Genomic DNA, 26,421 nt, shown 5'->3' with positions numbered 1-26,421 from the left:
GTGGCACTCCCCCTCTAGGAGAGGAGTTTTAGAGTCTGTTGTATAGGAGTTGTGTGTTCACTGTAATGAAAGATGTCCTGTGCTCCTTGTACATGAGAGTGCCCTGATACATGCTGCTCTAAAGATAGCACAAACACATTGAGTATTGTTAGCCCTGATGGGCAGGCTCAAGTCAATGCTTTTTTTAAAAGAATAGTTACAATTTAGACATCACTGTGGGAAACCTGGGTAACCGATAAGTCTGAGATCAATACATATTGTCTTGCTGATTATTAACACTGACACTTGTTTCGCAGGAGGGAGATTTCCTGGTACGAACCCACCATGTTGAGTACTGTGATGGGGGAATTCTGGATCCTGATGATGTGCTTACAGACCTGGTAGAGGACAAGGACAAGGTAAGGCTCAGGGAAACAGTCGGGTATTAATATTGGATCTACAAGACGTATGTTGTTACATCCTCTAAAGAATAATGCTAAGCTCAAAGTCATAAATATTGTGAATTGCTGAATCATAGACCTTTAAACATAAAAACTGATTGTCAATAATTGCCCATTGCTGTTTGCTTTGAGTATAATTTGCATCTTCAACAGCCTGAAGTAAACATTAAGGCCTACATTAAACCTAATTCAGTGTTTCCTATAGAATTCAGTGTTCAGGGAGTTCTTTCTCCACCCACCTAAATTATAAAATTGTAATTGGTCTTAACTACAAACAAAAGTAAGATTTTGTAACATGTTTTTCAGATAGTTCAGTAAATGAATCAGATTTTAATTTAATTTAATCATACTCAAGAACTCGATAAATAATTTGTGACTAATACGACAACTCAACTGGTTCATGAGTTATTCTTATGTGAATAGAATTACAGAGGTTGCGGTGTATATTTATTTTTGGCTGTAGCCAGTGAAGACGCAATAGAAGATGTGTTGTGTTTGTTTTATGTTGTGGTTTTCCGGTCCTTCAATTCAAGCTGGAAGTTTACATCTAGGTAGTCTTGCGTAGCCAGACCTTCAGACTGACGGCTGAAGGTCTGGAATTCATGGCAGCTTTCATTGGCCAAGGCCCGCCCATGAGGACATTTGACCAACATGTCAAACAACCAATCACAGTTCGTTTAGTTTCAGCGTCACGCTTCGGGGTATGGAAATGTCGCCACAATAACAGACCGGTGTGTAAAAAACTCTTGGACGTATTTTAAAGATTTTATGCCGCAAACTTGAAATATTTCACATACTTTTGAGAATCCAGCATTTAGTTGATCCTGATAAGTGCTCATCGTCACAGTTTTAAACATGACGGCTTTCTTCTTTCGTGAGAGGGTTTGGCGCCATGGCATCTTTGTTTCCAGGCGGAACATTAAAGAACGCGACACACTCGTCTCCCAGAAGTCCTGTATAATTCAACCAATCCGATGATGACTTCGAAACTCCTGAAGTGTTTCCACTTTTGTGTGCCGTATGCATCAGACGTTCAGCCAACGGTCCATGGGCGTGACTGTCTGAAGCTGAGACTAACATCTAGGTAACCTATGATTTCTTTTGCTGTGGTGCTGTAGCTTCAGTGGTGCAGGGAACGCTGACCTAACTCATAAAGAAATCTGCCAGATAGAAGTTTCAGTGTGTAGGTGTTTGGTCCAATAGCAATGAAATAATAAAACTGTAAAACATTAGCTAGGGTGCATTGGCTTTTCATATTATTTGATGTACTGTTAATAGTGCCATTAGTTGGCAATGTCAGTTATTCCAGAGCAACAAAACGGCTCAGGAAAGAACACCAGAACACATTTACTCTCACAAATGTGAGAAGATTTGTTGAGAAGTTGTGAAAAAATGTGAGAATTTATGGAAAACAAAATTGCATGAATATGAAAAATCACAGGTTAGGTTGCAATGCCATATGCACCAAATATATGTGCTGTGAAAAAGTAGAAAATGTTAAATATACATTGCTGAATGTGAAGTACTTTGGTGATGTTTTATAGAGGTTATGATGATTTTTTTTAACCGTAATGTATTTGTTACCTTTTATGGACATGATGGTCATTTTCTATTTATAATGGAAACACAGCATACGGTTCCTGGATTCATATGGAAAGCGCATCGTTGACATTTGCTTTAGAGGAGGCCATTTGGACCACCCTCTCAGGAAAGAGTGGTCTCTCCAATGAGCCCTCGGGGTATTAAGTTTGTCCTTTCTCTGTATGGACTGGAGGTTATTATACTGAGCTGTGTGGCCACTCCTAACTCAATAACACAAAAGGGCGTTTGCCTCTTAATTGAATTCTCTCAGACATCAGATGCAAAGCTTTTGATTTCTGCAAACTAATTAATAGAAGTGAAGGCACAAGGCATTATGTGTTGCATGCTCTCTCTCTCGGAGCAAGATGATTTCTGGGATATCGCTTTATAATCAAAGTGTGGAAGTGTTTTATAGGCTTTAGCCACAGGGAATGCAGCCCATTTCTGAGGAATAATTTGAATATGAAAGATGAAAAATTGTCATAATTTAAAGATTATGAGTGGGACTGTTAACTTAGAGATAATAGGGCCTTTCGCACCGCAGGAACCTTTTCATAGTACCAGAACTAATTGTGGAACTACCCACTTTTCGGCGTGTTCGCACCGCCGGAACTGGGAGCGATTTTAGTACCGGATTGCCTTTTTCGAGAACCAAATTAGCTCCTACTCCAGAGCAGGGTCTAACCAGCACAACTGGTACTAATCGTGACGTAAGTAGACATTGATTGGCCAAACGCGTATGAAAATGCCCTCACCCATCATGATTTAAAACTCTGTATAAACAAACTGTAAGCATGTCAACTTATTTAGCAAGTATGGAGAACAGCGATAGATGGACGGATGCTGAAGTGCAGGCACTTGTAGCAAATGTAGCACTGCCAGTTGTTGTTGGAGATTCTTAGTCCTCCTTTCCATTCTTTCAGTCGCTTTACGTATACGTCGACATTCCATGTCCATTATTGTGAAACCCGCGAGACACAACAAAAACACAGCTCTGATCACAGCGTCCTCCATCCTCCTGTTGTTAACGTAGTTCTTTGTTTCCGTTGTTGAACGCCGCGCACAAATGACGTCGCTGTCGACCGGCTTACGTCACTTCCTTGTACACACTGTCGGTGCGAATTCAATCCTTTAAATGATACTGGGAAATAGTTTGCGCAAAATCGTCCCAGGTCCTCCATCCTCCTGTTGTTAACGTAGTTCTTTGTTTCCGTTGTTGAACGCCGCGCACAAATGACGTCGCTGTCGACTGGCTTACGTCACTTCCTTGTACACACTGTCGGTGCGAATTCAATCCTTTAAATGATACTGGGAAATAGTTTGTGCAAAATCGTCCCAGTACTTTAGTACCGTACCTTTAGTTCTGGAACTAAAGCGGTGCGAAAGGGCCTAATAGTGCCCAGTGTTTCAGCATTCAGACCTTCTATAATTGGTCCCAACTATGTCTATAAAAAACAATACTATTTTGCTACCATATTTTAATTTGAGACTGTTGATTCTATGTGTTAATTTAATACAGTTGAAGATTAATTAAATCAATGCTTTAAAAAGAAGCAATGCATTTAATCATGCCTGCTGACTTGTACACTACAGAAAACCTGTCTCTTTGAACCACACATATAGAGAACAGGCAGCACAGAATAATAAGCTGTTTACATATCAAGGCTCAACAATAAGGACTGCCCGATGGCCAGGGGTCAGTGTGAAACACACTCGGGACAGTTGATGGAATGGTTTTGAAGCTCAAAGTGGGCGGAGCTGGCCGTCGCCATCTTGGCAGCACGTCACCGTGCGTCACTCCCGGGTAATCGAAAATGGGCAAAGAGGTGGGAGCTGGTTGCTGAAACCATGCCCACCTAAATCAACGCCGGTGACAGCAGCGGCAATCCAGCTGTCACTCAAGTGGCCACGCCCTTAATTATGCAGAATTTTAAGGCTTAATATAATTTAAGTGTGTGTATATAGTGTTTTATTTTTTTATGTGTTCATTCTGTTTCTTGAATGCTACTGCTAAATACACCTAATGTCCCTGAAAAATAAAGCACTGTTGGTTTTATTTGTACATTGTGTATTTGTAATGTGTATCTTTGTTCTTATTTTTTGATAACAAAGATAAAATAATGACATAGATTTTTGTGCGCCCACTTTGGCCTAAATATCTGCCAATCGAAAATGGGCAAAGAGGTGGGAGCTGGTTGCTGAAACCATGCCCACCTAAATCAACGCCGGTGACAGCAGCGGCAATCCAGCTGTCACTCAAGTGGCCACGCCCTTAATTATGCAGAATTTTAAGGCTTAATATAATTTAAGTGTGTGTATATAGTGTTTTATTTTATTTGTTCATTCAGTTTCTTGAATGCTACTGCTAAATACACCTAATGTCCCTGAAAAATAAAGCACTGTTGGTTTTATTTGTACATTGTGTATTTGTAATGTGTATCTTTGTTCTTATTTTTTGATAACAAAGATAAAATAATGACATAGATTTTTATCTGCGCCCACTTTGGCCTAAATATCTGCCATTTGTTTTTATTTTATAATTTGTTACCTTGTAAGGCTTTGTTTTTAAAATAGGGAAATTAGTTTGGCTGTCCTGCTCAGACAACTTGCAAAATAGTAAGACCAACATAACAAAGAATCGTGATTAAAATAGTGAATCATGATTTCCCTGAAAAAAATATAAAATCGTGATATGATATTTTGCCATATCGCCCACCCCTACACTCACTGCTCTTGACCGAACTTTTGTAGTCTAACCAAAGATTAATCTTTAATTTAAAAAAAGTCCATTGCATTAAATTCAGACTGCAGGTGAAATAGTCTGGGATTTATTTTCTTGTGATGCTGTGGATTTAGTGCTTGAAGAGGAAACATTGGTGCTGTCTTGAACATTAATTGGTGTGAATATTCTGTGCAGTAATTGACTGTATTTCACGTGTGCATGCACTTAAATAAAAGCATGAACTCACTCCTCACTATTTCTTCCATACTCAGACTGGCACGCAGTCTCCTGATGGTATTGTGCCTTTATTCTATGTGTATCTTTGTTCTTATTTTTTGATAACAAAGATAAAATAATGACATAGATTTTTATCTGCGCCCACTTTGGCCTAAATATCTGCCATTTGTTTTTATTTTATAATTTGTTACCTTGTAAGGCTTTGTTTTTAAAATAGGGAAATTAGTTTGGCTGTCCTGCTCAGACAACTTGCAAAATAGTAAGACCAACATAACAAAGAATCGTGATTAAAATAGTGAATCATGATTTCCCTGAAAAAAAATTATAAAATCGTGATATGATATTTTGCCATATCGCCCACCCCTACACTCACTGCTCTTGACCGAACTTTTGTAGTCTAACCAAAGATTAATCTTTAATTAAAAAAAAGTCCATTGCATTAAATTCAGACTGCAGGTGAAATAGTCTGGGATTTATTTTCTTGTGATGCTGTGGATTTAGTGCTTGAAGAGGAAACATTGGTGCTGTCTTGAACATTAATTGGTGTGAATATTCTGTGCAGTAATTGACTGTATTTCACGTGTGCATGCACTTAAATAAAAGCATGAACTCACTCCTCACTATTTCTTCCATACTCAGACTGGCACGCAGTCTCCTGATGGTATTGTGCCTTTATTCTGTTAGAGCGGGTATTTACTCATAAATCCAGACCGGGATGTGGAATAAGCTCTCACTGTAGTGATGTTGCCATGGTGACAACTTCCCAAATGTCACAGCCTGCGTTACTGTATCCTGGTGATCCAATAATTATTCTTTGCTATTTGTAAGCCAGGAGTAGGATTTTCTTTCCATCAGGACATTTCTTTACAGTGCTGCAGCGTTTGAGTGATTTCAAAACAGTGTTTATATAAAGTAATGACTTTAAAGAAGGTATGTGCTGTTGAATCTACTTTTAAAATCAGTTTTTCAGAGCTGCCACATAAGGTGCATGTTTGCATTTGTGGAATGTGCCATTCGTCTTGTTAGAGTGTCAGATCTTCCTCTGTCAACAAAAACACAAGCCGTATTCTGGTAATTACTCTGCCACTCCCTCTGTAATGAAGCTGGCATACCACTGACTCGACTGCTAACACACACACACATAACCTGAAGGCAGATTATAAGATGTGTTTGCTTTGGCCTGTAGTGGATACACTCACATGTGTTAAACTACATTCTGTATGACTTATGTATTATATTCTGGTGCTTAACTAGAATAGCTCACCAAAAATTAAAAATTAAAAAAATATAATCCACACGACTACAGTCCATCCGTTAATGTCTTGTGAAATGAGAAGCTGCATGTTTGTAAGAAACAAATCTATCTTTAAGGCATTTTAACTTTAAACTATCACTTCTGGCTAAAATAAAAGTCCATAATCCATAATAACGCTTCCTTCAGCGAAAAAGTACATCCTCTGTTGTCCTCTCACATCTAAATACACCAACATATTTGTTTAGAACAGTTTTTGCTTCTACTGTAAACAGTGCTTGATCGACGCATATTTCTCACCTGATTCAAACGAGATGACTTTTTCACTGGAGAAAACAATATAATGGATAAAGGACTTGCATTTTAGCTGGAAGCAACGTTTTGAAGTTAAAAACATCTTTATAATAAATTTGTATATTGCAGCTTTTCACTTCTCAAGACGTAAATTGATCGACAGGAATCGTGTCTGGAGTCATTTTTGGGAGAACTATTCCTTTTAAGTAATGGAATATTTCTTTCTTCTATTAAACACAAAAGGACACATTTTGATGAATAGTGATGTAGTTTCGCATTCAGTAACAGCATATGGTGACCAGGCACTGTCAAGGTTCAGAAGGGATCAAAAGCACCATAAAACCATATGCTAAATCTTCTAAAGCTGCATGATAGATTTACATGAGGAATGTCCTGAAATTTAAGTTGCATTTGACTGGAAAATCTTGAGAAAGTTATTTCTGTTCCTGTTCCTCACAAAAAACCTATCGTATGGCTGCAGAAGACTTGAAAGTCTCAGTCGCCGTTCACTTCCAGTGTATCGAAGAGAGTGGCTACAGTATTCCCTGAAAACTCACCTTTTGTTTTCCACGGAACAAAGTCATACAGGGTTGGAACATAAATGATGGAACAATTAAAATTTTTGGGTGAACCTAAGTTTCTTTTTCTCACTCAAACTTGAACGTTCTTTCAAATGTTTTGGAAAAATCACAAAAAAAAGACAGTGAAACAGGTTTAAGAACCAGTCTTCTATTTTAGTCTGACTGGTGTGAAGATGGGCTCTGGTTTTATTGCTGAAGTTGTAGAGTCACAAAGCTTTTTTTAGATTTCTGATTTACTTTTGATATGAAACATTCCACAGCACGCTCGCATGCTCACAGATGCCTGCACGTGTTAATGATATGCTCACAGCTCTGATTCACATTCAGCTGGAGGCAAAAAATGGTACATTAGTCAAAACTCTCATCAATATATGAACAGAGAAAGACGTTAGAATATTCATCTGAATCTGTGCTGCCGACTTGTTGTATGGTTCGGGGCCGATGAGTAGTGCAGCACACTTGTTCCTTTCTGCCCTCTAGAGGTCTTTTATAGTGTAGACGTTACTTTTTATCCAGATTTAAACATCATGCATTAGCCACTTGTGCAAAAACAAGATTAAAACCAAGCTAAAAGGGCAAAGCAAAACACTTCTTTATAGATTTTTCGCTACACTTTCTACAGTATTTACAATATTGAATTTCTCATGGTATTTCAAAAACAGCCCCAAAACTGTATCTTAAAGGCTACGGTGTAATGGGAGAGCAGGGAGAATGGAGTAATGTGTGTGAATAATATTGATGTGTGTGCAGGAGGTTAATTAAAAGCTCCAGTCATTCATCACGGACCGAGGGCAGGCAGACAGACTGACCGGGCTCAGATCAATCACAAGCTCTTGGCTCGCTGTACTGCTGATACTCACACACTCTTGTAGCTTGCGGTGTCTTGACAGGTTTGCTAGACTTTAACTTTTTTTTTTTTTATCTTCAAGCCTGTTTCACATTGCCTGAGTGTGCTAAGATATGTTTCGGTATAGTCTTGCCTGAAACCTTGATAGTGTTCATGTCTCACTGCAGTGGTTCCCAAACCTGTCCTGGAGGACCCCCTGCCCTGCGCATTTTGTATGTCTCCCTAATCAGACCTACCCAATTTAGCTATTGCAGTCTCTACTAACGAGCTGATGAGTGGAATCAGGTGTGTTAGATAAGGGAGACATACAAAAGCTGCAGGGCAGGGGGGCCTGCAGGACAGGTTTGGGAAGCACTGGAGTAGAGTGTTACTGCTTTAAGGGGCTTGTCATTTGTGTCTCCGCTGTCTTAAGGCCTTTCCACACTGAGTGCAAAAAAGCTAAACGAATATCGGACGCGATGATGCACTGGAATAAAACAACAGATTCCTATGGATGCTTCCATATAGACCGCGAACATTCGCGCACCGAAAATGCAAATGTTTTTAGTTTTTTTTCACACCAACAGGTTTGCTAGGCTTTAACTTTTTTTTTTTTTTATCTTCAAGCCTGTTTCACATTGCCTGAGTGTGCTAAGATATGTTTCGGTATAGTCTTGCCTGAAACCTTGATAGTGTTCATGTCTCACTGCAGTGGTTCCCAAACCTGTCCTGGAGGACCCCCTGCCCTGCGCATTTTGTATGTCTCCCTAATCAGACCTACCCAATTTAGCTATTGCAGTCTCTACTAACGAGCTGATGAGTGGAATCAGGTGTGTTAGATAAGGGAGACATACAAAAGCTGCAGGGCAGGGGGGCCTGCAGGACAGGTTTGGGAAGCACTGGAGTAGAGTGTTACTGCTTTAAGGGGCTTGTAATTTGTGTCTCCGCTGTCTTAAGGCCTTTCCACACTGAGTGCAAAAAAGCTAAACGAATATCGGACGCGATGATGCACTGGAATAAAACAACAGATTCCTATGGATGCTTCCATATAGACCGCGAACATTCGCGCACCGAAAATGCAAATGTTTTTTGTTTTTTTTCACACCAGTACGATGAATCTTTTCAGTTTCGCAACGCGAAAACATGGGCTGTCCAATAAGATTTGAGTTAGGATCATGTGACCGGAGCAGCTGCTGTTGCACAAAAGGGTTTCGAAAACTAGTGAAAACAAACACCGAAGAAGAGTATCCCGGATAAGAGAGTGGATGCTGAGTTCTTGTTATCGTTGGCTTTTGAGGACTGATTTATTCTCACACGGTCTTTGTATAGAATAACATTTCTAATAATTCTCCACTGAATCATGTGATCTGGAGAGCACCGTCTGTTTTCTTCCACGTGCGCGATCGCGTGTTATGAGTCAGAGCGCGTTCACTCTCTAGTCTAGACCTTCCGTATTAAAAAAATCAAAAAGTGAAACATTTTTCTACACATGAAATATGAAAGCAAATATACATATGATTATGACGATATATTTTCTGTATGTGTTTTGTATGCAGCTCATGGTATTTTTTTATAGCAATAAAGGATGTTTATGACAAATATTAGCAGTGTAGCGTTAAACATACAAAGAGTGCATGTGTCTGCTTATTATAGAATCAACTATCACAATCTGAAGTTATTACAAGCACTCGTTGATGGTTTAAAGTGGGTTAGCAAATACATTTTTAAGTGTAGCTTGATGCTAATTGTACTTCTAATTATATTTTAGGATGTAGCATATTCTTGTAAGCATTATAGATAGTTTGTGTTTCTGGTGTAGAGCCAAACTTTATCTTAATTTAGATGTTAAATCCATATACGAGATACATATCTGAGGAAAAATGCATTGTTGGTCGGCGCCACCTAGCGTGCAGGCATGAATTAGCAGAAGGCGAACAATTATTTCGCGCTCTGTGTGAAAGCACCGTTCGTCGGTGATTCACCTCACTTTTTCGCATCGCACTCAGTGTGGAAAGGCCTTTGTGTATCATGACGTTCTCAACTTCTGATTCCGGCTCTCCTGAGCCTAGCATGTGTTGAAAGCGCTCACAATGACATCGGTTTCACTCACTGAAGATTGCCATTGTCTAAATCTTTGTTAATTTGTCTTGTGGTCTCGTCTTGTGGCATATCTCAGTTTACACTTGTGTTGAGCTTTCGGTGAGTGTGAGGATGTGATTGTGTACTTACTGCCAAGCCGGAAGTTTTTAGGTCCTGGAGACTTATTGCGTTGCTGATTTTAACTGAATGTTCTGCACCTGTACTGTACATCATTTTCTTGATTAGGTCTGGAGGAGGAAAGATCGATAACCAGATGTGATTTCCTTTTAAAATATGCGATTGAATTCTTGATGTTCTTTTCATTAAAGAGGTACTTAAGGCCAAGATATAATGTATGTTTTCTAACCAGAAGCGTTAAAAATATTTTTATATATATTAAATATTTGTATGTGTCTAATTACTTTATTTATTTGAGTTACTTAATAGTTATTAAATACTTATTTTTATTGTTGTTAATAACAATTATTATTATTAGTATTAAAACATTTTGTAAAAATTGTGTATTCCAGCCATTTTTCATTTACAACTAATTGTTATTAATATTAATAATTATGGCTGGGAGATATGGGCAAAAAATTTATACATTTTTTTCACGCAGTTGATATTTATAATTATCACAATACATTTTAAATCTTTATTTTTTCAAGTTTAAAGGCAAATTTTTTACTCCTAAGTGAAATTTGTTTAAAAAAAAAAAAAAGCACATTTGACAGTAACTTGAGCTGACAGTAGAAGTAGCTTGAGTGAGGATGCAGATATAAATTCATGTTCATTATCAAAAACAGTAACATCTGTAAAAATTGTAACAACCTCATTTTTATATTGTGAAATTAATCATTGGTTTTCCGTAGTAGCATTTAGATCATAACCAGTTAAAACCACACACCTCAATACCATGGTAAAAATGTAACTTTATGGTTTCTAGGTATTTGTATGAAAAACAGTAGTCTAAATACATTTAAATGCACAAACACTATAGCTTACTCACAAAAAATACTATAATTATATTCTGTTACTACTATAATACATTTAATATGTCTAAATTAAAATGTCTAAATGCTTTTGGTGCGTAAACATTATATCGGACGTTTAATTAATTCTTGTTATCGTTTTATCGAGGAAAATTATATTGCAATAATTATCATTATCGTTTTATCTCCCAGCCCTATTAATAATTATATTAATATTAATACTTAGTTGTTAAATAAATAATGATAACTTATGTATTTCTAAAATGCGTATTCCTTCCATTCCTGCCAATAATCGTAATAAAATAAACACATTGTAAAAATTGTGTATTCTTGTCACATGCATTATAAAGTACTTTTACGATTGAGAGAAAGTCATAGTAATAAATTCCTCCATCTCTGATCATGCAACCGTAAAAAATATTCTATCGTATTGCCGTTTCATTTACAGGTCTGTGTTTGAATCGTCTAATTCGGCTTGCAGAACAATCGTCAGTTGATATCAGTTTTATAAATTGTTGATCAGTTAATGTCTAAGAGTGTTAAATTACAATCCTTTGATAATTTTGTTCTTAGTAGCAGTGATCACTACTTTATCCTTGAATGGCTGCACAATATCTGCGCCCGATATTTATGCTTAAAGATGTGCCTGCGTGCCGGTCTAGATGATTTTTATGTGGCATGTCATGAACAATAGACTAGAAGTTTGTTTGCATGTATTTGGCCCGAGGCGGTACCGCTTAGTGTGTGTGTAGCCATGGTAATGGTTCACTGGGAAAATTCTCCGACATTTGGAGGGATTAGAACGTCTGTGTGCTTCATCTGGAGTAATTCAACTCTCCATAGTACCACAAATCAGCTCTCTTCAGGGCTAGCGAGATTGCATGTGCGTAAAAGATAACACAACATGAGAGCCCTGTTTCGCCACTCTCTTCCTTATCTTTGTTGGGTTTAGATGGGGATTGTTCTTTTAAACTGATTACAGTGAGGCCTCCTTAAAATCTCACTTAATGCTAATTAAATAGGTTAATCAAGATTAATTAACAGCCATTCTTGCTTCTCAGCAGTGCGGCTGTCTGCTCTCCATAGAAGCCGAGACATGAAAAGCTGTGTGATTTGTGTGATTTGATTACCGTACTCCCCCTCATCCAATCGCCATTAACCCCCAGCAGGCTCACTGCCCCATTGGTCGGGCCGCTTGCACGAGCTGATGAATATTCAGCAGGAGCTGATGGATGAAAATAATGGTCTTGGAGCTGGCAGCAGCGATGGCATCTGAAACCCAGGCCCAGCAGGAACTAACACCGCACAGCCGGTCTGGACCAGAGAGGCCATCTCATCTCATCCAGTCAATTTAGCAGTGATCTTCCTCCCACAGGCTTCTGTGCCGCCACCCGTCATACTGCGGGGTTCACCTCGACCGTAAATTCAAAGATTCCTAAAAAGCAATCGGCTGTGAAGCATCGAGGGGGAAAAATGCTGCTGAAGAGATCCTGACCCCCTGTGTGGTCCGCAGGTTTTAATTTATGGTCATTTAGGGCGCTTGAGGATGGGTATTGACTCTGCTCCCTGCACTCTTTTCCCCGATGTTGTTTTTATTGTTCCAAGGCTTTAATTTATCATCAGCTCAAGCGAAACAGACACGAGCGATTTGGGAGGGAGTCGTGAGCGCCACTTTACTCTGGGCTTGAACCCTGATAATGGAGCTGGTATGATATGGTCACGGTCTAGCAGTGAGGGGAATGAATGGAGAAGACCCCCTCCCATTCCTCCTCTCTCTTTTTCTGGGGTTGATACTTGAGGAAATGGAGCCGTCTTAAATGAAGTGTTCTGTCAATAATAGTGTGTTATGAAATCTTTTTGTGATTGCTGACAGGTCGGGTTGTTATGATGTGTGTAAATGTGCCGAATGATGCATCAATGAAACCAGATGAACACTGTAACAGGATCGTTGGAGTCATGGCCTAGCAGTTAGCACATGTTCCTCTGTGGCAAAATCCTTATTTGAAGTTCATGTTTCCATCCGTGTATTAGAATACACTTGGTCAAAATGCACATCTTTTAGAAGCATGAATAGGGCTAGTGGTCGACCGATATATAGCCAAGGCCGATATATCGGCAGATATTTAGGCACTGGCCGATAAGTTTTTATGTTTAGCTGATGCATTAGAGGCAGCACTTTTATTTTGACGCCGCTGAGAATGGCAGCGCCTGCGCACGCATTGTTCACATTCTCCTTGTTCGCTGTTGTCATTACCAGTTCTGTCTAATACGGACAGAAATCTGTCTAATAATCAGATAGAACTGTTAAACAAAGGAATTAAAATGTATACAAAAACGTATTATAATGATTGCTTTTATATTATTAGTAATAGAAAGGCAAACATTATAATACTTTCTCGTTTGCCGTCAGCATTCAGCAAATACGCTTTTATATAATTTAAACAAATCTTTGAATGACTAATGAACATCTAATTTCAAAAACCCTGCAAACTTAGTCGGATCCAGTTGTGAGATCTTTTGAAGTGTGCATTTGTATCCTGCATGAACGTGTGTTCTCTGTGTGAAGGTCGGTCCGTGCGAATTGAATGTGGACAGGAGGAGAGTTCAGCTTCACTGGAGATGCGCGATCGACAAAAAAAAAACACTTTAAACTCGTGATTTCAAATTATGCTGCACTTCATGCTTTTGCCCAATGTCATACTCATGTCATTTTCACGGTGTGATGTATGTAAAATGAGTGTTACCTTGGCTTTATTTAAAAAAATATGATTCCCAATGCACACAAACTTCCCAGATTACTGAGTGCCCTGTTGGTTACAGTGTTTACTTCCTTTTTAATTATATTTTTACTAAATATTTATTTATTTGTGAAAAATACTTTGTCATTTAAAGTATAAATATATTTATTTTACACATTTAATTTTTAATACATTTTCAAATGATTTCAAATTTCTCAAATATTAATTAAAATAAATAGTTATCGGCTTTATATCAGCCATCGGCCACCCTGCTTTCCAAGATATCAGCATTGGCTGTCAAAAAACCCATATTGGTCGACCACTAATTAGGGCTGTATGATATTAGATTTTTGCCGATATCCGATATGCCGATATTTTTCAAGTCATTTTGGCCGATACCGATATATATATTTCCCTTTGTTTTGAAACAAGAACCAAGTCTCTCCTGGAAATTATAAACAAATTATTTTTAATTTTGGTTAGTTTTGAGCAAAATAAACATTAAACATTACTAATAAACATTATTAAAGTTATTTTTTAATGAGAGTACATTGAGAGCCTTGAAAAGCCAGACAGATGCAGTTGAAACCTTAAAGGGATAATTCACCCAAAAATGAAAATTCTGTCATTACTTACCCTCATGTTGTTCTAAACCCGTAAGACCTCCGTTCATCTTTGAAACACAAATTAAGATATTTTTGATGAATTCTGAGAGCTCTCTGACCCTCCCATAAACAGCAATGTAATTAATACAATCAAGGTCCAGAAACGTAGCAAGGAGATCGGTAAAATAATCCATGTGACATCAGGGGTTCAACTGTAATTTTACGAAGCAGTTTTAGAACGATATGAGGGCGAGTAATTAATGACAGAATTTTCATTTTTGGGTGATCTAACCCTTTAATATTTTATTTGTGGATTTAACATTAATAAGATGGTCTATAGCAAAAGAGCTGTAAAAATAAAAATCTTTTAGAGCTCCCTGTATTTGTTTTCATAATCCATTTGAAAAAATATATTACATATTAATGAATAAATCTGTATATATTCAATTATTTAATTTACAAGAGTCATGTTTGTGATTTTTATTCATGTAAGCTAGGAAAGCACTGAAATTTTGGCCACTAAAATTTTTTGACCAAAACAGTTTTTGACCAAAAAGAGCTGAAAATATGAGCCGAACAGGTTTCACTCTCACTCTAGCCATCGCTCCTCAATATTCCGCTCTATGAATGTGTTCCGCTGAGTTGCTCACGGCCCATATGAACACTCCGCTCAAAGTCTGCTCAAATAATCTGACAGTAAATTTCTTCGTAGTATACTTTCTGTTTGCAATAGCGCTACTCTGCTGTAACATGATGTAGTACAGCTGTACTGGGCAACACTGGTAAAATCTCGCCACCCTCTTGTGATGCTGTGCTCTGATAATAATAGCTTTTTAGCACTATACATTGTTTGTTTGGATAATTAGTCAAAAAAAAAGAGTTTTATCTGATTCGGTTTGATTTTCTGTCCGATTTTATTGTTACTTTCAATAAAAGTGTGGTTATTTTATTGGCCTGTGTTTTTTTAAATTGAGTATCATTAAAAATATTTAGTTAAATTACAAAGTCTTACAAAATTACTTTATAATATTTAATAAAACAATAAATAATTATTACAAAGCATTTTTTATCTCCGTTTCTGTTTTTGGCCAAGTGCATCCAGTAGTTTCGGTTTCGGTGCATCCCTAATGTAAGCTATAGCAAAAGAGACTTGTGATTTTTATGGCATCAATTATTGCTTCATTTATACAGAAACACAAGTATTTGTGTATTTTACTTTCATTTTATTAAAAGTAGGCCAAAACGCCTTACCGGATGGGCATTAGGGTCGGGAGAGGCTGCCTCTGCTGCTACTGAACATGATAGTAACTGTCGACTCTATCGCACACTGGGAGCGTCGTTCTGTATGTGCATTCTCAGATTAAATGTGGTGATCCAAAACAGTGAATCATTCAGGCAAAAGTTCACTTCAAGAATGACCACACTGCTGACGGGATCTTATCGCTAGCACACCCTGAGCACATTGTGAGCTATTCGTCTTATTGGCAACGCATATCGGCATAATTTTTTCAAATCGGACAATGCCGATGTTTGCATTTTAAGCTTTATCGGCCGATTCTGATAACATTCCAATAATATCGTGCATCCCTAGTATTAAATGTTGTTTTTTCTTCAAATCCCGATGTAATGGAATTACAGCCAGATCTTCTGTACTGTGACATACATCTGAGTGAAACGGATTGTCAAAAAATAAAAACTGTATGGCAAGGACTTGGTTCTACCCAACATTTGTTGATTGGATGGATACAGATCTGAATGCATGGATTATGTGTATGCAGTATGCATGGATGGTTCATAATAAGATCAATAATATGCATTTAGAAAATTTAATTTTCATTTCATGTCAGCTCTAAGTGAATGTAAACAGGTAGGAAATATTGGATCTGTGCATTTGGCCTTGTAGTCCTGTCTATTTATTATGTTGTATTAACAATATTGATAAGAAAAATGAAAAGCATTGGGTGTTTTTTTTCTTTATTATTGAATGTTTACTTGGATAATTACAATGAAAAACTGAAAAGCAATAACATTTACTTAATAGAAAAAAGACTTTATATTTATAGTAACATTTAAGTTAATGTAATATTTATAAAATTATAATATTTAATATGAATATTAATATTTATAAATAAAGGAGTGTGTTAAGCATGTTAGCATGTTTTGCCTTTAAGCATGTTAGCTTGTCTTAGCATGTTTTGGCTATGGTATTGAATGATAATAATTTTGTTAGTAACAATCAAAAAACGTTACTCATCATTAGGGCTGTGACGGTGGCAGATTTTTACCACCACGGCGGTAATGGACCAACCAGGTGGCGTGGTGTTATATATAATATATCTATTTCGAAACGCAAATAATAATAAATGAGGATCAATCATCTATTAACAAACTTGCGTGTTTATTTTAGCACTTCCATCAGTGAATACGCAGTCTGCAAAACACTAAAATAAATATCAAAGAAATAATACAGTTAAACAAGAAAGTAGCCGGTTCACTGTTTTGCCGTGCCGCCTCGTCTGCACGCGCTCTCTTTGAAATGGGAATCGTTGCCACATTTCTTGTTAATATCTACCGTTTATCGCTGTCTCGTTTGTATTTGGCCAGTTTGAAGAAAGCCTCACCAAACCTGACCAGCCAGGTGTTTGCGATCATGTTCCTATAATCGCCTACTATACCGAAATTAATCAAATGTAAAAAATAAAGCACTAACAAAGACTTCACCATAAATTAAACATAAATTGATTCATAACAAAGTTATACAAATATTCAATGAAGAGCAGTGAATAATTCTCTCATTTTCTTTTGTTTAATTAACATGATGACAGACAGAAGCAGGTTTATACAGTAGGATGCTGTCACGGAATGCACAGATACTGACTAGCATTCGATTAGTTTTCAAACTGTTTATTTTCACTAAAGACACAACTGACCGTGTTTAGTGAAAAAACTCAGCAAGACGGACATTTTGACATATACAAAGTGCAAAGTAGCCTATATTTGTCCGTGTTTCAGTCCGTCTCGAATTGCACACACGGAAATTGCTTGCCTCTTCTGTGGATCAGTGCGATTTTAACTCGGAAAGTGTTTTGATTCTTTATTGTTCGGTCACACTTTACATTAGGGCTTCATTAGTTAACATTAGGTAATTCTGTAGTTAACATAAACTGCCAATGAAAAATTCTTCTGAACATTCATTAATCTTAGGTAATTACAATATTTTCAACTGTGTTATTTAATGAGCTAACATGAACAAAGACTTGTATTTTTTTAACAAAGATTAATAACTTCTCTAGCAAATGTAGATATTGCTCATTGTGAATGTTAATGCATTAACTAAGGTTAACTAATGAGGTCTTATTGTAAAGGGATACCTATTGGTCTTTATAGTTCTTTTGCACTTCAATCTGTGTTAAACTTTATAATTTTTTCTGTATTGCTTTATTGCATTTAAATGTTCAGTTATTTTTGTTATAAGAAAAAAGTTATTAAACCTGTTATACTGTATGACAGCACTTTTTTTAAAACTAAATTTTAATATCGTGATAATACCGTATACCGTGATAAAAGCATTAGCAATTAATCGCAACATGAGAATTTGATACCGGCATATCCCTAGTGATTATATTACTGAATGCTCGAAATTGAACAGGAGAATGCACGTTTTAAACCACTTATTGTACAGGTAAGTTAATCGCCGTTCTAATCTAATGCGCTGCTGCACTGTAACGCGCACACACAGAGGCTACATATAGTAGCTCGTACATCACACACCCATCGCGGACGCACAGAATCATTATAGCGCAGAAATGTATTGTCAACACTGTTCTGTGATTTCTCAATTAAATGGCTTATAAACTTAAAAGTTCAAGTATATATTTCTTAATAACTAAATGCCACAGATTTACTACTAGTAGAGAGACACTGCCAGGTATTTCATCACATAAAAGTCGACTTTAAAAAATCAGAAGTCGTTCAACCCATACATATCACGTACAGTAGCATTTTTAGCTATTTTGTAGATTCAGTAGCCTGTGATGGTAAAGCGATGAACAATTTGAAAAGCTCAGAGGCGTATCAGTATCTACACAGTGATAAAGTCGATCGGGTGTTATTTAAGGATGTTGAAAACTACCTTATCTATCTAAAAGAGGACACTGAGCCGAGCCAGAGCCAATCACATCATAAGGCTTGGGTGCTAGCATCAGTGACAGGTGAAGTACTGACAGCGGGTTGTTAATGTATTGCAGGGCCAGGACTCTCTTGTAGTCATGCAGCAGCCCGTTTGTGGAAGGTCAGTAAAGTAAGGACAATTAAGGGCACAAAAATAGTTTTTTGTGTTGTGATATTATTAATTAACTAATAAATGTACTAAACTGAAATGTTTACTGTGTGTCATTCATGTTCTGCATATGTTGCTTCACAGTAGCCTTCACTTAAAATCTTTAGATTGTTGGATGATAAAATTAGCACACAAAATACTAGGGATGCACCGAAGTTAAAATTCTGGGCCGAAACCGAAAATTCTGGATGTACTTGGCCGAAAACTGAAAAATGCTTTGTAATAATTATTTATTATTTTATTAATTAATATAAAGTCATTTTGTAAAATTTTTATTTTAACTCAACAATTTTAATGATACTGAATTTAAAAAACACAAACCAATAAAAAATAACCACACTTTTATTGAAAGTAACACAAAAAAATTGGACAAAATATATCAATATTAAATATCAATATATTATTTTTATTCTGTATTATCAGAGCATGTGAGCAAAGCATAGGTAGCGTCATTTTACTAGAGTTGCCCAGTATAACTGTACTACACCATGTTACAGCACAGTAGCGCTACTGCAAACAGGAACTATACTACTCTACTACTAAGTATACTACATAGACATTTCCTGCCGGTGCGTTAAGTGGACTTTTCAAGTGAGCATGAGGGCGGTGCAGCGCACCCTATATTTTCGACCGAAAACCGAAAATGCCATTTTCGGCGGCCGAAATTTCGGTGCATCCCTACAAAATACCATTGGTATACTACTTCCGCCGCCTCACTGGAAGTTGTACCCACGTTCTTTTTTACAGTAGCACCCCACGGAAACAGGTGGATAGAGAGCAGACCGTTCCGTATGTTTTTGAATCGCACTCGCTGTACTTTGATGTCAAACACTGATCGATCTGCGCAGCGCTGCTTCAAGTCGAACACACCTATTGTTTTTCCTTGATCACCAGCACTTGATTTAGGATGCGTGCTTATTGTCTTACTGACGTTGACTTAACCCCTTAGATTAACCCCTTAGGTATCGAAATTAGGTACCGAACGACAAGACATTTTTCAATACTCGATGGTATCAAGGCAATTCAGTCGGTGCCTAAAAAGTATCAAACTCGATACACAACCCTAGATTCTAAACACTGGTTTCAGCTCTGTTAAACACATTTTACCATATTTTATTTCATTTCACATATTTCCTTAGATTTCCCCCAATACCAGTGGAGAAAATGCCAAAACATTCAGAAGAATGGTCTGGGCCTGGTATTGTGTGTAACCCAAAGGTCCTCATTGCTAAGATACATATTTAAAATACACAAAATCAGGTTTTCTAGTGCATTATCGATGTAACGGCTACAACTGGCCCATTTGAACCTTACACACTTATCTTTGTTATTTTGACTGAAATTAGTAAGATTCTGACAAGTGGCAAAAAGCTGTGAAGGAATAAAACCTCGGAATACGCAGGTGTCACAGAACAAAATAAAATGGAAAATTGAACAAAATTATTTTGTTCAAAGCTCCGCTTTGAACAAAATAAAGGCATAAAATTAACTGTGTTCATCCTGAGTTGGATCTCTCCCATGTGTGAGAAAGAAAATAACTGTAATTAATTGAAATTATGAAATTAGAAATGTAATTTCACAGAAATGCTTTTGGAACTGTGGCCCTATCGGAGTGCTCCACCTATCCGTATGCACCAGTTAATTAGCGAACGCCGCAGCCATTGAGGAAAAATTATGCTGATAATTTGTAAATAATAGTGTGACTTTTTGTAGCTGGGTGTTAAAGGTTTCCATATTTTTTTCCCCTAAGAGGCCTCCATATATCTTTGTCCAGCTTGTAAAGTATACCTCATAAATAATGTAGCGCTCGTGTTAATTAGTGTTAATATAAATTAGCCCATTAAGCTTTGGGGAAAATGTTCGTTTAGTGAGGGTGGAGGAGAGGAATGTTCATAGCTTTGGGCAAATTGATTAGAAATCTGGGAGTCATTTTGTTTTAAAAGTAGTTGGGATAGTTTGGGATGGATCCCAAACAATAAAGATCATTGGTTTGATAAATAAAAATGCAGTGTTGATTGGAAGGTCCGGTTTAGAGTAGAATATTTGCTAAAAAGATAGTTAAAATCATGGTAAAAATGGCAGATGTGGTGGCAGTTGTAAACAAAATATAGTGAGAATGTTTTAGGTATTCCCTAGTATGGAAAAAAAAATACTATGGAAGTCAATGGTTGCCGTCAACTGTTTGGTTACCAACATTCTTCAAAATATTTTCTTTTGTGTTAAACAGAAGTAAGAAACTCATACAGGTTTGGAACTAGTCGAGGGTGAGTAAATGTAAATGTATTTTTTCCTTTAAATAAAATATAATCATATGTGATGTTACACAGGGTCTTCCGGGAATGTCCTTTTACCATTTCCATGAAAAATAGTATACATGGTAACTTACGGTTTTTACATGCAAAACCATAAATTTGATAAATAAATTTTTTTTTTTTTGGAGTAAAACTACATATGATGTTAAACCATTTGCAGTTTTTACTGTATGTGGTAAAGTGCAGTAACTTAGTTAATTAGCAGGTTTTTACTGAAGCATTTTATTTTATTTTTTACAGTGTAGGTAAACTTGCTATCAGCAGGAGTAGAGATGAAGTTGTTTGCAATTTGCTGTGTGATTTCACTGGAATGGATAGTGAGCTGTCTCATCCACGATAGAGTAATAGCTTGGATCCTGGATCCATGTTTATGAGTAAACATTTCCCAAAGTCATTTTCCGAAAATAATAACCACAACAACTTCACAGCAAAACATTTCAGCCCTGGATGGTCCCATTTGAAAATGAAACAATTTGTTACTTTGACTTCTGTTGACCATTTGGCTTTTTTTTTTTTTATTGGATCGTTACAGTGAAATGGGTCCATGACTATACAGTCTCTTTTTTTGTGTGTTTTTTTTCTTCTTCAAATGAACATGCTTGTTAAACAAACAATGCCAGAGTTGTATGCTGTGATAAAATCTTTTGGTCACATAGTTTTTTGGAGTAGTAAAAAAGGCATTCTAGCCACTGAATAAGGGGTTTTGTTTAATAAATCATGCATATAAATGTAGCTTGATGTCTTAAGAAATGATGCATGAAGAGATAGCAGTTGCATTTTTCCTTAAAACAAAAGCTTATTTAGCACCCAAATTAACGTCTAGGTTGGAGGGTTTGAGTGGTATTTTTTGCCCAGGCCCTTTTAAGAAAAATACCGCCTTTTATTATGTGCTTTGAACCTGAAAACTACCAAACTACCAAAAAGCCACCTTTTTATTCAGGAGCACAAAGACTCAGTACTGGGTTTGATGTTGGGTTGTTAAGATAATTCGGGTAAATGTCGCTCATTTAGGAAATGAGTCCTATGACTAACTCTGCTCATTTCTCCCTTTCTCCATCGCTCTGAATGGGCGGTATGGATTTTTTATCCTCCTCTCCTTCCCCCTTCATCTCACAGCAGGGGTGCTTGGAGGACCAGGGAAGTTGTGGACACACCAGGATGCTGAGAGGCTGTTCTGTCAGGCTGACAGCCAGCCCGCTCCTCCCGCTGAGAATGATTATGGGGAGGCAGGGAGAAGGGAGCGTTGGGTAATTGGCCTCTTCATGAGTCTCCCCTCAAAATAGACATAATTCAGAGTAGAGAGAGAGTGTGTGTATGTGTGTGTGGAAGCCTTCATGTAGGAGACCGTGTGGAGTTGGTCTCATTTATGTTGGGCCCCACATGTTCACTTTCTAGAACAAAAAACAGCATGGATGAGGCTGAGCGCTATAATGAGAAGTATTATGGCAATTATCGAGAATGCCACATAATTTCCTTCATTTCATCAGGCTTACTCTGTTATTATTGGTAATATGAGCAGTTGTTTATTTTGTGTTCTTTCAAACTATTAATTTCTTCTAGAAAAATGAACATCTTACTGACCCTAAACTTTTAAATGATAGTCAAAATCAGACTTTAAAAATTGGTGCTTTGTAAAGTGTTGCCAAATAATCTATTGCCTTAAAAAATGAAAATAAAATAAAATAATGCCTAAATAATGCAAACAAGTCATTGGACAGCATTACTTAGGCTACATATAAAAAAATCCATGTGCCATGGATAAATCAAATGGAATAGCCGGACAATAAGCAGGTGATTTTAATTAAATATATAATAACTCAATCTGACACTCGAGAGTCACAAGCTGTTTGAGAGGCGGCTGTGACTGAGAGCGCATTTAAGACTGACTCTCAGAGAGTGCACTAGTACTTTATGGGTTAAAGTAGCTTGAATGTTTAAATTGGCATGACTTAAAATGTCATGCAAGGGAGAATTCGAGAGACAGTGTCCATTTTGAGAGAGTGGGAGAAGACGCGGTACCACTCAATCCCAATCACTCTCAGAAAGATTTAAAATGACTGATCTGCTCTGATAATCTGTTTGGATTCAACCTACATGCTATAGTGCATAAACGTTTGTTGGAATTTCCTGCTTTATAATTGTGAAACCTGCAGGAGTGTGTAGAATTATGCACAATGCCCGCAATCCCACAGTGAAATTCAGGCCCTAATTATATTGCACAAAATCAAGCACAAGTGAACTTGTGCTGAGTTAGGTAGTCAGAATGTGTAACTCCTTCTGTGGACGTGCTTTTTGTAATAACACTCTGAAAACGTCAGCTATGTTATAGCTACATTATAACGTTATGTATATGACAGTCCTAGTCTTAGTTATTAATGCTCTGCATTTCTGTTTTGAGCTGTGCGCACTGAAGATCACCAGTACAATGAAGCACTTTGATAGCGAGTTTTTAATCAACGAGATTTAACTCATCATATTTATCTTATACAGCATACACTTGGTTATTTATACTGCATAACCTTAATATTGACTTATATCTGCACAAAACAGTTCCACAAAAGGCTGTGAGTGGCTGCACAAGTTGAACATGACTGTGCTCTTCATGAGGATATAACTCTGTGGATGCATTCTTTCCATAACGCTCAGAAACATATATTCTTTTACAGTCGTGTTCTCGTTATAATTTTATGTAGCCTATATGACAGATTTGTTCTGCACATTTTGCCCTTAATGATACTTTTCTTTTCAAAGTGATTGTAGTAATTCAAAACCATCATGGCCGTACGCATTTGAAGTGTCTCAGCTGGGGGCGGGGTAGGCCAAGAGGGTATCGCGGTACGCCATTAGAGTGATGAAAGAGGGTGGTGTCTCGTGGTTTTCCGGTTCGGTTTGAATATCGTTACACCCATATTAAATGAGTCTTTTTGTCTGCTGGTTGATCATCTTATTTATTTATTTTAAGCACAATAAAAAAAAATATTTAAACTTTTGATCAGCCGCAGAGTGACATTTCAAGTCGGAGACTTTTTATTGCTTTCATAAATGTCTAAAACCTGCAGCATTATGGGCATAATGTGTTGTCTCTTTGTAAATGGTCTGTGTTCTGGCTGTACTGAACCATTGCCAATGAAAACTAGCCAGTCGCCATGGGCAATGCAGTGTAATGGCTTAGTGTTAGTCTTTTGTGCTGGCTGAACCTTTCTTAACCCTGCCGTTGATTCACTGAATTGGTCGCACATGCTGCAGAAGCAAGATAATGCTGACATATCTTCTATTTTTACTAAAGACGCAAATGTTGGTGATTGTGACTGCATTAAAATCCCAATTTTCTTGTGGAGAGACTCCTTATAAAACATCATGTTTCTTGTTAGTTCCTCCTCTGAGTAGGATGTTATGTTCTGCGTGACTATTGGTCTTATTAATCAACACAATGGAGCATGTGGCTCCGCCCCTTTTGACCTGGTGAAGTTGGTGGGATGCGAGAATGGAGGGAATATGCTCCTCTGTCTAATGACACGCTGTTCATTACGCACTAATGGAGGGAGATGTTAGAGGTGAGCGGAGCATTATCTCTCGCTGAGAGTTCATCACATTGGAGTTCAGCAGCGTGATTTTAAATGGGCGGGGAAATATGTGTCATGCCACCTTCACCAAAACGTCTATCTAAATCTTTTGGATTGCATTTTATGACCGTAACTTTACACGCTGAAGACAGGGACTGTACTTGACTTTTAGATTCAATTGTAATGTTCCATTACTTTGATTGCTTGCGTCCCTGCATCTGGGGTAATAGCAATAAAAATAAGAGGAAATTATATTAAATGGAGGTTTTAATTCATTGTGCTAATTCATGGCCCCATTTTGTGTTGGGTTTGCCACAGGCAAGGTGTTTGTAATTGTGTTATGCACCATCCCGGAGTGGTGAAGTGGAATAATTCTTAAAGCTAATTTAATTTTTTGTGAATTTTAATGTTGTGCAGTTGCTTTCATTACCCTGGAAGTGACTGAACCATCTGGTTAATGCATAGAGCTGCATTTACACTACAGACGTTTGAATCTGTTCCAGTAATTAATGATAAACATGTTAAAAACAGGTGGAAAGGCAGGGCTCAGTTGGGAGTTAAAACAGACCTGTTAAGTAGGAAAAGTACAACCACAAATCTGTCCATTTTCATTATATTTCCACTTTACTTTATTCCGGGCTGAATTAATATTGAAGTGCATGTCAAAATCTTTTAGTACTTTTTCCAGGTAGCTTTATAAGGTGGATTTAATCTTTTTGAAAAGCTCAATATGCTTGTAAGACTTTGATATTGTGTTGTCTGGTTGCTAGGCAGCTGCTTTGTAGTTGTAGGGTGTTCCATGTTGTTGTTGTTTACTGCACCACCTAGGCCTGGGCAATAAAACGGTATCGATATTTATCGATGGTACACCTTCGATAACGATATAACAAATGTTCGATATAGTGCACGATATAGGCACGTGCTCTGAGTAACGCAGACAGCACACACGAACATGAGTGCTGTGCCTGCCTGTGATGAGGAGATTGTGAATAAAAAAGATGAATATTAGTCGAATTTAAAATAAACATTTGCATTTGAATGCAAAAATAGTACAATCAAATGTTAGGAGTGCGTCAGGGATCGTCATCGGTGGAGCGCGAGATGCGGTGATGATGTAAGTGACGTTGTTGCATTTTAATGTTTTGTTAGTCTAGCCCGCGAAACGTGCAGTTGCTGCGTTATGCATTCAAAATATTAGAGAAAGATAGAAGCTCAATGCGGAGAAGATCAATTCACCACAAGGTTAATTCACCATTCACACAGAACATTTTTAGATGGACAAATATGACTGCTGCACTCGCGTCTCACACAAGAGATGTAGCCATGCAAAGTTAAAACAGTTTAAACCTTTAGAAAACACGTCGCGAATTTGTGGAGGTTTATTCCTTTTCACTGCGTCTCATATGTTTTTAAATGCAATCTGAGTGAATGGCACTTCGGCTCTTTGGATTAAGCAATGCATAAATACATGATGCTGTTTTGTTCATAATTGTTTATGCAATTTATGAAATTATATTTGATTTATATGTTAATGTAGATGTAATGCAGGTTTTTTTATAGACTTATTTCCTTGCGTTGACCATTTAAATGTGCTGCATTATTTTGCTCATTGCGCCCTCCTGTGGCCTCAGGAGGAGACAAGACAAACGTTTCCTTAAAGGGGTCATATGATGCTTTTTTAAAGATCATCTCGCTCTCTCTCTCTCTCTCTCTCTCTCTCGCTCTCTCGCTCGCTCGCTCTCTCGCTCTCTCGCTCGCTCGCTCTCTCGCTCTCTCTCTCGCTCGCTCTCTCGCTCTCTCTCTCTCTCTCTCTCTCTCTCTCTCTCTCACACACACACACACACACACACGCTCTCCCTC

General features: G+C 37.5%; 1 protein-coding gene across 1 annotated transcript in view; it reads left to right on the top strand.

Moving 5' to 3' along the window:
- Positions 1–284: 284 nt before the first annotated feature.
- The window catches only part of pard3bb (par-3 family cell polarity regulator beta b), a gene marked incomplete at its 5' end in the record, with an annotated part of 318,014 nt that continues 291,877 nt past the window's right edge, over positions 285–26,421 (top strand). Inside the window, one exon of the mRNA XM_016282603.1 lies at positions 285–398. Within this exon, the coding sequence (XP_016138089.1) occupies positions 285–398 (114 nt within the window). The remainder of the gene's footprint in view (positions 399–26,421) is intronic.

This window comes from Sinocyclocheilus grahami, unplaced genomic scaffold, assembly GCF_001515645.1.
Source record: "Sinocyclocheilus grahami isolate Dianchi unplaced genomic scaffold, SAMN03320097.WGS_v1.1 scaffold162.1, whole genome shotgun sequence".
Taxonomy (NCBI): Eukaryota; Metazoa; Chordata; class Actinopteri; order Cypriniformes; family Cyprinidae; genus Sinocyclocheilus; species Sinocyclocheilus grahami.
Note: the sequence above shows the minus strand (reverse complement) of the source record. Positions and strands in the feature narration are given on the sequence as shown.